Source organism: Mirounga angustirostris, unplaced genomic scaffold (genome assembly GCF_029215605.1).
Source record: "Mirounga angustirostris isolate CCGP_5_RB_7025 unplaced genomic scaffold, mMirAng1.0.hap1 SCAF_12, whole genome shotgun sequence".
NCBI lineage: Eukaryota > Metazoa > Chordata > Mammalia > Carnivora > Phocidae > Mirounga > Mirounga angustirostris.
The window spans coordinates 15016296-15028339 of NW_026991720.1; the positions used below are offsets into that span (position 1 = coordinate 15016296).

The following is a 12044-nucleotide window of genomic DNA, read 5'->3' on the forward strand; positions in this document are numbered from 1 at the left end:
TTAGTTTCCATCCACCATATGGGAAACCCACTGTCCACCTTGATCAAGACCATTTAATCATTAAAAAAATGATACTTATATGCCTTAAACATTTTAATTTAAAGATATGAGTGGGTCTGTATTCGCCAATCTTTTGATGTACCCTGAGTCTTTTTTCTTTTATATTTTATTTTTTGGACTGTTGGTTTACCAAGAGGATTCTGTTTGGTTTTTCTTGTAAGAAACAATACACCTAGGGGCACCTGGGTTTTAGTTTAAGTCAGTTAAGCGTCCGACTTGATTTAGGCTCAGGTCATGATCTCAGGGCCGTGAGACTGCGTCCCACATCGGGCTCTCTATGGAGCCTGCTTGTGATTCTCTCTCTCCCTCTCAAAAATAAAAATTAAAATTAAAAAAATTAAAAAAGAAACACCACCTATAATGCATCAGCTGCAGTTTCCAGTTTGGGTTTCTTTAGAGAAGAGCAAGCAACCTGAGTGTAAAGTGCTCTAGGGTTTTTTTTTTAATTTTTTTTTTGATACCCTCCCCAACTCTGTAATCTTTCAGAGCTAATTCACCTACACCTAACTTCACAGCATTGTGTTTTTAAACATCTTTTTCAGAAGGGTGGTCTTTAGTTTTTAAAGATTTCATTTATTTGAGAGAGAGAGAGAGACCGCAAGAGAGGGAATACAAGCAGGGGGAGTGGGAGAGGGAGAAGCAGGCTTCCCGCTGAGCAGGGAGCCTGATGCGGGGCTCGATCCCAGGACCCTGGGATCATGACCTGAGCTGAAGGCAGACGCTTAACCGGCTGAGCCACCCAGGCACCCCCCCATTTAGTTTTTATAGTAATAGCAATTCTCACTTTTATGTTTCAATGATTTCTGCAATACTTAATTGTCACATACCAGTTTCAGAGCAGAGACATTGACTCTTGGTAAGTATCGAGTTTTGGTTGATCTGGTGTGAGCAGAAACATGCCAAGCACTGAAGAAGAACACAGTAGCTGCACATATCTAGCACCCCAGGCAATGAGCCGTTACCAAGGGGATGGAAAGTGGTAATCTGTCGACTGTGTGTGAATGTGCACCCTCTGTGGGTCTCACACATTTAGAGGACTCACTTGACTCTAGAACTTTGATAAGAAAAAGCAAGGAAGAGGCAGAAGAACAAGAAGTAAAGGGCTGCCTGTTAACCTTTTAAATTTATTCTGTCTGGGTTTAAAAATTTCTGCCCATTACAAACCTACACCTGCTGAATGAAAAAGTAGGTATTCTTCACTTATTGTACTTTTGTAAAAGTAAATGAAGAGTATTCTTTTTCTTATGAATTAACTAAAAATGCAAAATCATGACTAAATTGCAAGCTGATGGTTATCAAGGGTATTGGAAGTATTTTAGACATTAACATTATATTTATTACCTATCTTCATTTATTATTTACAGAGTGTGCTGAGATGGTTTTGTTGTTAGACTAGATAATGCCATGGAAAACCCTGGAAGAAGTGCTGGAGGTACTAAATCATTCATAGTGTGAATTTCATTGTAATGAGGTCAACAATAAGTTTGGAAATGTTTTTGTTCTGGTGAAAGAGTATTGTTGCAGAGAGATTTACCCAGTGTAGATGGTTATGTATTCAGGTCTTTCATGTTCCAGGTTCCCTAACATAAACACTCCCTGTGGAAGCCCATCTGTCATCTGTTACTTCATTCACCTGTCAGAGGACAGCATCCCTTGAGTTCAAAACAGGATACTCCCCAGGTTTTCTCCTTCTCCCACTTTTACTTCTGAAATATCTTCGTGCCCCAGATGTTGCTGTAAATCAGATGGACAGAGTTTCAAATAGAACTTCCAGCCCTTAGGGTTGCTCTTGCTTTGCATGTGCTGGAGGATTTGTGCGTATGTCTTTACAACATGTTTGTTGGAAGGTCTTCTGTGTGGAGGAGTCCCTGAGGGAGTCAGCGTCTTCTGACCCGGGTAGGGGGGCCTGATCTCTGCGACATTTCAGAAGGGTGGTCTTTGGTTTGCCGGCACAGGAACCTACCGTATAGATCTTGTCATGCATTTATAATAGGAAAAGGATGATCTCTGTTTAGTTTAGAAACAAATATCTCTACTTCACAAGTGTTTCTTCTAAGATTTACCTGGCAGTGGTGAAGGGCCTCTATCTAGCCCATCCCTTGGGACAATTTGAAAAGATGCTAGTTTCCCTGGGACTGCGAAAGTTCTTTTTCCTTCTTGTGCGACTCTCTGTTGTCTCTCTTTCTGTTCTGCTCACCCTGCCCCCTGATGCTGCCTTGCTGCTACTCTCCCAGATCCTTGAGCTCCGTAATCCCGGAGCTACAAACATCTGGAAACAATACATGTGCCCACCAAAAAAACCCACACCCCCTACCCCTTGTAACGAGCAGGAAACCTCTTCAGATTGTCTGGGAGTGGATTAGTTTTGACATACGATAAGAGGGAGAGGCCATTCTGTCACATTTTGAGAGAGGGCCCTTTTTTATTTCCAGTCATTAAAAAACAAATCTAACCCGTATCTTCGCTTTATCTGTAGTCTCTTTAAAGTCATCACTGTTTACTGGTATCAGAAAAACTGCAGCTTGGACCCACCTCACCCTGTTGAGGTTGTATGTAAAGAGATGAATGGCATTGGCTAGATGCTGCTGGTCCCGTGAAAACTTGTTCCTTCTGATGGGGACAGTCCACTCTCTGTGGTTGGTTGGCGTGGGACCGTGGTTCCTGACTGGTGGGCACTGTGGGCAGCCACATGGAGATGCCTTAGTCACTGCATATCCATTCACCAAACACCGAGCATTTGCTCTGAGCCCAAGCAGGGCCAGGCCGGGTTGTAAGCCCAGATAACATGCAGTCCCTGTTTCGAGGGCTTCGGTAAGGGAGAAGGACGAGGGACCCGGACACTGACACACGGTAGCGTAAGTCTGTCTAGGCTGTCTTGGAAGCAGGGAGAAGGGGCAGCCACCCCGTTGGGTGGTGGGCTGCCTCTGCCTCTGGAAAGAGGCGATGCTGGGGGGGCGCCTGGGTGGCTCAGTTGTTGGGCATCTGCTTTCAGCTCAGGTCATGATCCCGGGGTCCTGGGATCGAGCCCCGCATCAGGCTCCCTGCTCAGCCGGAAGCCTGCTTCTCCCTCTCCCTCTGCTGCTGCTTCCCCCTGCTTGTGCGTGTTCTCTCTCTCTCTCTCACTGTCAAATAAATAAATAAATAAATAAATAAATAAATAAATAAATAAAATCTTAAAAAAAAAAAGAGGCGATGCTGGGGCTGAAGCTCAGAGGTGGAGGAGATGAAGCCAGGTGAAGTGGGCCCAGGTGGAGGGAATGGCCTGTATGTCAGGAATGATGGGGCAAAAGTTGTCTGGAAGGGCACAGCAAAAACTGTGAGGTGACAGGAGACGAGAGCCAGGCTGGGAGGAGTTGTAGGACATATCGGGTCGGCAATGGTGCCGTAGGTGGTGGGGAGCCATGGAAGGATTTTCAGCAGGGACAGCAGCTTGAACGTATTTATCTCTGGAATGACCACTTTGGGAGGCTGTGTGGACAGCTGATCGAAGAGAGAGGCTCCATGGGTGTTTGTCCCATCTCAGCCAAATTCATCTTGTCCCCTGTGGTTGCTCTTCGAGTCTCTGCAAGGACCCCGTGGCACCTAATATGTGGAGAGTTCAGTTCACCTGTGGTCACTTGGCTGCGATTTGCTGTGGCCCCCGGGGGCAGGAGAGTCTTGGAGTTCTGCTCTTCTACCTCCAAGACTGCAGGGTGACCGGGGTCCCCAGGGCTCCAGCAGACACAGGCAGTAACTTTGCCTTGTCTTCACCTTCTGAATGGAAACAGCACGGCGACTACAGAGACTTTTCACAGATCTCATCTACCAAATAAGAAATGGGTAGACAATGCTGCTGTCTTCGAGATGGCAGATTTTTACCCAGGCACCTTTGGGGTTTGCTCTTTGATTTCTATTGTTATCTTAACTGCTCCTTCCCAGGGGTTCAGTCTAACTGGAGTGCTAGAGATTCATTCCATCTTGTTCTGCCTGGGGTTGTATTATATTTACGGCTCACATGTTTTAAAATTCATCAGGCATCTCTCCTGTTCTTTGGCTGACCAGCTTTACCCGCCCGCTCTGACTTGTCGGCGACGTTATTCCAGTGGGGCACGGACAATGGGGCCTGTCCCCTCTGTGACATATTAAAGAGAGAAGGAACAAAAGGACTGTCTCTCCTCAGAACCCTTAAAGGGTCCTAATGGAAATATTGAAGGCACTAATTAATTGTGGCTCTTCTTCTATAAAATACTGATTGAAGCTTATTCTGCATGTGGAAGCTGGAGACACAATACAGCCAGACTTAACTCTAGATTTTTTTTTTTTTTTTTAAAGAAATGGAAAAACTAGAAAAAAACATTCTGGAAAGTAGGGATGAAACAAAAGCTAATTCTATGCATAAGTGGGCAAGGTTTCCTCTAATTTCTTCCTTCTGTGTGTGTTCTAAGATAGCTTTTGTTTTGTGCAGAAGCACAGAGTAGTTGCCAAATTTCTATTGTTGTGGAAGGTGGTGACTCACCCTGCCAGTGAGAAGTGCAAGGATCTAATGGAGATATTTGAAAATGTTGGTAGGAATCAACAGTAAGCCCACAGGGCTTTTATGGACCTATATTTTATTGATGACATATACCCTTTTTCATGGCTCCCCACAAGATCCAGCAAGTTTGGAACTTCAACTGACTTTTTTTTTTTTTAAAGATTTTATTTATTTATTTGAGAGAGAGAATGAGAGAGAGAGAGAGAGAGAGCACATGAGAGTGAGGAGGGTCAGAGGGAGAAGCAGACTCCCCGCTGAGCAGGGAGCCCGATGCGGGACTCGATCCCGGGACTCTAGGATCATGACCTGAGCCGAAGGCAGTCGCTCAACCAACTGAGCCACCCAGGCGCCCTTCAATTAACTTTTTAAAATTGATTTAGTCATCAAATATTTACAGACGGTCTACCATGTGTCACACCCTGTTGCTGAATTATAAAATTTCGTATCTAACTTAATAGCTTTTATCTGATGGCTGAGAATGCTTAGGCATTTATATTAACTGCTTGATATTTCATCATCCAACAGCAATAATAATGAAGCATTTTTGATGTATACATACTCTTGTTTCTTGCACGAACCCGAGAGTCTGTCAGGGTAGACCAGTAGTGTTAACTCCTAGACTTGGGGTACACTGAATGCACCACAGAGGTAGAGCTGTTTGTATTTTTCCCTTATTCACTTGGAGACCTCTGCTTGGAGGAGACAATCTGTGGCTCCTCCTTCAATTTTGGTAAAGCAGATCATCTGCTTTGCAAAAGTGATTGTCTCTTGGTCGTTGGAGGCATTTAGTTTCTTGCTGGGAAATACACTAAAAAAGGTTTTACCAAGATTTATTAAATGGTGTTGATGGTGTTGACTCAGTGACTATTGATTATCTCTGTGATCCTTTCATTTAGAGGTAGCTTCTTTATGGAGCTACCATGAGGTGCGGCTGGGTAAAGGCTCCCGTGTGGGTGAGAGGGGCGCCTCTCTTCTGTAAAGCAGAAGGACCCTTATAACGGGAGGCGGGAAAAGGGAACCAGCCCGATGGCCAGACTACAGGCACACTCTCAGGAAAATCACTGAGAAAATAAAGCATACACAGAGCTTATCCATCTGAACTTTGACAGTCTTAAAATGGCTGCATGCCCCTAGGAAAACGTACACCCCCAGGGATTCAGGGAGCCCTGCTGAAAATCACAGTCTTGTGGATGAGGAGATAAACGTATCCTGAGTGGTTGGAGGGGGCAGGGGAACCAGAGAGGGGCAGGTTTGGGTTCATATTCATGAAAGAGTGTTCCTGAGCCAAGGACTGTGTGGAGTAGCCTGCTCTTGTCACATGACATCATTAATTTAGAAAATACAGCCCACCAGGTCTTTACCTTTTGTTTCCAAGCAACATCTTTGTAAACTACATTTATAGTGAGTTTTGTCCCCCTCTGCTGGCAGAAGTCATTATTGCAGACTCCTTCCCTTGTCTTCACTGATCGTAGACTTGCCGTGCTAAAAAGACCTCCGAGGATCACAAATGGAAACCATTGGTGTTGTCACTCATTTGGCATAAAATTAACACAGATATGGCACAACCTTTTGCTTCTACATAACACATTGTCTAAAATAACTCCTTAGGTTGGTTTGGCCTTTGTCTTTGACGGATGGACTCTCTCTAGGGGTGGAATACAGCCCGGATAAGGGCTTTGGTTGTGCATGTGGCCTTCTGCCAAGGAGGCCCTTGGGACAATTATTGAAATGTAGTTTAGTTTCCTATACTCTGCAAACTCAAATTAATGATGCATGATTACCCCCCCCTACACTTTTAGGGTCCCCACAAATGGTGCCTCACCTTGATTGCCCCCAGTTCTCTGTACCTTGAGCACATTTCCTGTGTTAGCACAGGAAGCTAGAAGCTGAGGTCTGGACTCTGTGGTGACAGGGGTCTGGGCTGTGGGTTTGGTGTTGCTATTGTGTATCTCATGTAGGACTTCTGCGTCCCCCAGTGTGAGAGGTGGGCTTTTTTGAAGACCCCTTTCTCCTTCCTCCTTGTGCCCCCAATATTTCTGTTGGCCACTCCTTTCTAGAAATTCTGTATCCCCTTGCCTTCTATTACATTGAACTTTACAAATTCCTTTTTTTGAAGTCATCTATTTTTTGCTTGCCTCCTCTTCCTCCTTTGAGCCCCAAACTATTAGATGTTCCCCAACATTTTATCCACAGACTCTGTTTTCATCTTGAAAAATCTGAGAAAAAAAATCTCAGGTCCCCTACCTGTCATCTTCTGTATAGATTCTCTCAAAGTCCTGTCTCCAGCCTGAAATTTCCCCCAAGCTATTGTCCTCCGTGTCCAGCTACACGGGGCTACTCTCCTTTGGAGCTTTTCTGCCATCTCAAACTAAGCATGTCTAAAGTGAAACCTATCTTTTTATCTCCTCAGGTTACCATTCTTTCATGATGAATGTCCCTTCCCCCGTTCAGGATGCCTGCCTATAAGTCATTCAAGTCATCATTGGCTACTTTCCCTTTCCCTCCTTTGCCTCTTGTGTCTATTTTTGGCTTCCAGATCCTTCAGCCCAGTCTCTAGAACGATTCATTCCTTCCCATTTCCATTGTTAGGGTTTAGGGCTCAGGCTTTTGTCATTTTTTGCATGGGTATTGTTGGCCCTCCAACAGCCCTGTGTGTCCTGCCTGCTTGGATTTTAGAAATCTTCCTCTTCAGAAATATTTAGTGGTTTTCTGCTCTAGAAACAGGCATTTGGTGTTGGCCAGCCTTCTGTCCCTCCCCACATTCTGACCCTTCTAGGTCAGCTGATGGGATCTCTTCCCAGCCCTCAAGTGTTCTCTGGTGTCTGACTTGATCTAGAACATCCTCTGTGTAGCTGCCCCTTTTCATTTCCAAGGTCTGCCTGTCCTGTGAATCCTGGCTCAAGTCTTCATTTCTCTATAAAGAATATCTATCTCGCTTGTGCCACTCTCTCTGGAACCGCGTGATCATGCAACTGTGATGGTGGGTCAGGCAGGTATCGTCTTGTGATGTCTTTTGTACTACGGTCTGGGTGTTTGATCCTGTACTCTTCTTTAATCTTTCGCAGGTATCTGTCTTTTCTGCAGACTCTAGGTGTGAATGGCACTGTGCACACAGCCGACGTTTTAGAGATGCTTGTTGAATTAGAATGATGGGATGGCAGGCATGATCTCTGGTCAGAAGTCAGCACTCAGCAATCTTGCCAGCTCTCACAATCCCTTTTTACCATTCTCAGATTTCAGATTGACTGTCTTCGCTTGTGTGTGTGTGTGTGTGTGTGTTTTAGTTGCAGATCCCTAGTGTGAAGGGCTTTGATTTTGCTAAGCAGCATCTGGGTCAGCACAATAAAGACGACATCTTGATTATTCATGAGCCAGCACCACTACCAGGACCGGGACCGGGGAAGGACCACACCACGCCCTCGGAAAACGGAGATGTGCCGAGCCCCAAGGCAAAGATCCCTTCCAAGAACCTCCGTCACAGAGGAAGGTTCTTATCGGGCTTTCTGTATTGTTCCCTATCACAGAGCATGCTTCCCTTCTCAGTTTTGTCAGTTTCCAGTGTGAGAAGAGCTGATGGTGAGTATCCCCTGGGTGTGCAGCCCGGGAGACTGGCAACAGTTTGCCAAAGTCCACGAACCACAGGGCTCTCGATCCACTCCAGTGGACCACCAGAGGCGGCCAGATGCTTTGGTGGTCCCACCCCCGAGACTTGATTAGGTCTTGCCTAGCTCGAGTGGGTATATTCTGGGGTGATTGTTCTGGGCCCTCTGGAGATGATACCAGAAGTAATGTCTGAAAAGTGCATGACACATAATACACACTCAGCCTGTACTGACTTTGCCTTCCTTGCTGCGTCTGCGGTGACTTTCATCACGTCCTTTATTCTTTGCTTGCTTTCCCTCTGGCCGGCTCTGCTGTCACCCTCATTAGCATGTTTCCATGGACTCGGCACTGCCTCCTCCCTGCCCAGCTCCCCATCCCCACTGTCTTTCCATTCCTCCTATCAAAGGGAAGCAGGCCGAGGGCTTCGTGTTAACATGCCACCTGGAAGTTCCCCCTCACCCTCTGATCCTAGGAGAAGGGCTGTAGCTCCGTGGAAGTTCAGAATCGGGTTTTATGCAGCTGCCTTTAGATCTCAGCACAATCACACTAGGGTATGGAAGCCTCAAATTATCAGCCTGCCTTTGAGCTTTGAACTCCAAATCTTGATTTCCTGCGAAGAGGGAAGAAATGTGTGATCATACCAACATTTGAAACGCTGTCACAATTTCTACCCCAGGGGGTTCTGGCCTAGTTTTAACAATTTAATGGATGTTACACCATGATCTCTACAAAAGAAAATGAATTATGTCGAGAGATGTTATTTGCTTAATCATCTTGCAGGCTAAGAATAAATCAAATCACATTAAAGACTGTTGAATATGTTAGTATAATTTTGCCAAGTTTTTTTTTTTTTTCTCTTCCCTTGGTCGTCTCATCCTAAACATTTAGATGTAACATTTCAGTGGTCTGCATGATTAATGTAGGACTCAGGGGCACTGAGAGAAGAGGTGCTAACAGGTTAAGGACTTTCATTAGCCTCCTGCAACCTAGTTCTGTGTCTCCCTTGCTTTTGATAGACAGATTCAAAGCTCAGGGGTGATCGTTGCTTTTGTGTTGTAATTATAGGCTTCTCCCAGAGCTCTGGGGTTCTGTGGGGGTGACAATAGGACCACCCTGGGTTCCTAGGGATTCTGCAGTCCCTGTTGACCGGGAACCAGGCCTGAACCCCAGATCTTCTGATACAATCTATGCCAGACCCAGACTACCAATCCAGGGCCCTGGCAACTGTGGGACCATCCTCCAGTCTGGCCCTTAGCTTCCTGACATTCCTTGGAATGCAGCCTGCTGAGCCAGAGAAGCCACATGATATTGTCTTCAAGAGGGGACCATGTGCTAGCAACGTGTTCCTTGAAGATGATTTTTGGGAACTGTCTCATTTCTGTCTGTTTTGCCTGGAAACCTGACTTCCACATCTAAATTAATGTGACCTCTCCCCACCTCCCACCCCCCCCGCCCCCGCAGGCCCTTTCTTTCTTTTTCCTAATGCTTGCATTTGTTCTGTGACTGCAGAGTTTCTCCCTCGGATGCTGACTCTACCGTAAGTGAGGAGTCCAGTGAGAGGGACGTGGGAGACAAGACGCCGGGACCAGTGAACGATGGCCAGTCCCACAGAGGCCCACAGAGCGGTCTGTGACTCTTCTCATTCTCCACATTCAACATAGTAATGATGAGATTCCAATAGGATAAGGTTTTATGCTACTTCAAATGCTAGACCCTAAAAAAAAAAAAAAAAATCTGCTGTGGAATACTCATCATCCGTATGGTGAATTTCTCAGCATCGACTGTCACTGTCTAATGTCGTTCTAGTGTCTTCGTTGAGGCGGGAGACCGTGCTGGAGGTTAGGGGTTCACTCAAGTGTGTTTTGAGGTTAATAGCCATGTTCCATTCTAGTTTAGAGTCCTAATGGTTTTCCTCTCCGAAGAACAGGAGGACCCAAACTAAAACCAGAGTCTCAAAAACTACCTCCAGAATTTAGTGACCTTCTTAGGATCCAATTCTGGATTTTTCTCAGCTGTCACTGCCAGGAAGTCATTTATTTATCATGGGTCCAAATGCATTCTATTTGGTCCTGTTCCTAGATCCTTCTTCCCGCAGGTAGTTCAGTGAGACTGAAATGGTGTAGCATATTTATATCTGTAGTCTGTGGCTTTTTAGGCCAGGTCTGAAATGAACTTCCTGTCCATCTCAAAGGACTTTACTGTGGAGCTCATCCTCTGTGATCAAACTAAGCCCACAGGTCTCACTAGACTTAGGGGCATTTTTTGGTGTGATGGCAAGGTAGTTTGGTTTTAGTTTAACAGATTCCGTAAATAAATGTGCGAGTACAGCTCTTGTATTTGCTGGAGTTTTATTTCTATCTCAGGACTGTTTCAGTAGTGCAAAGAAAAGTGGGATGCTCAGGATATTATTTTTAATAGTAATTTTTATACTTAAACATTTGTCATCACACATTTCTTTGTTTGAAATGCAGTACAGAGTGAATCGTATCCTATAAATGAACAGATTCTAGCTAGAAGACAGAGGGCCTGATCTGTCACTGTCATGCGTGTGATCTTGCGAGTCCCTCAGCCTTTGGGGCTTCTGTGGGACTAAACTAGCTCATTTCTGAAATTCCTTCCAGTTCCTTTTTGATGTTAAAGAAACCCCCCTTAGAATAAGGGAAGAGTTTTTTCTTTGGATCCAGTTTCACAGAATCTTAGAAGTTATTTAGCACCATGGTAACAGGTGCTCTGTTTCAGATAGACAGGACTAAAATCTAATTTTGATTCCAGGAAGGAAATATATGAGGGGGGGAAAAGAAAACAAACAGTCGGTTCTGGGGTTTCTCCGTTTCTGTTAATTGCTTATCTGAGAAAATCTCGCTTTTAGTTCCCACATTTAACTCCTGACAGTTTTAGTATATTCTGCATGGCTAACGAAAATCAAAAGTCACTATCATCGTATATTCAAAATCCAGGTAGTGAGCATGTGAGATGTGGGACTGAGTTGCCTGTGGAAGGAGGCAAGTGTGTTAGATGTTCTTGTGAGTTCTAGAAGCATAGCTGCTGCTATTATGATTTGGAGAGACACCACAGTCTGCACATTATTTTCATGTTTTAGAAAGATGATTTTCTCACTGTAAATATCAATTCACTTGGAAGATTTTATTTATTTCTGTAAAGCTTCCATGAAGGCATTTTATTGCTTGCATAGAACTTAATTAAATACCGTATAGAAAAGATTGTGAGTTTCTAATCCCTCCTCCATGTTGCCCTGGGCCTAGTGTTGCCTCTTACCACAGCAGGTGGCATGGCCGCCGGGTCCCCTCTGACTCCTTGGCGAGGCTTTCGATGGATGTCACAAGTCATCTGACATTTCCAGGACCCACATGGCGATATAGCTGAGAAAAGAGCGTTGTTTTGGTTTTGGTCTGTTAGAGGTTGTGCTTTATTCCCTTCCCAGCTGACTGTTTTTGGAAGGCAGCTAGACCATAATGCATATATGACCGCCCATGGATGGACCCTTATGAGGTTATTGACTCAGATGTCACTGTGTTCACAGTTACCACGGTTATCACGGTTTTAGAATAAGTCACGTCATGACCACGGGTTCCCTTTAGCAGAGCTGTCAAGAGCGAGATGAGATAGGGAGGTGACGTACCTTCCTCGGGTGAAGGCAGAGGCCTTCAGACAGTTACTGTGCCACCACTCTGGTGTCCTTGCATAATGTCGCGTCCCCCTTCCTTCTGTCATCAGGAATCCCCCAATAGGTAAGGACTGCGAAACACGGTGTGCACGGGTGTGATTTTTAAGGAGTTGGAACTTCATTAAGGGGAATTCCACAAATTCTGAATTCTAGAATGGAATTCTTAGTTGGAACTAAGCTGAC

The 12044-nt window shown here is 45.1% G+C and overlaps 1 protein-coding gene across 1 annotated transcript in view; it reads left to right on the forward strand.

Moving 5' to 3' along the window:
- Nucleotides 1-12044, forward strand: part of KIAA1549 (KIAA1549 ortholog) — a 142800-nt gene that overhangs the window by 80605 nt on the left and 50151 nt on the right. The window contains exons 11-12 of the mRNA XM_064574911.1: nt 7858-8060; nt 9686-9801. Coding sequence (XP_064430981.1) covers nt 7858-8060; nt 9686-9801 — 319 coding nt within the window. The remainder of the gene's footprint in view (nt 1-7857; nt 8061-9685; nt 9802-12044) is intronic.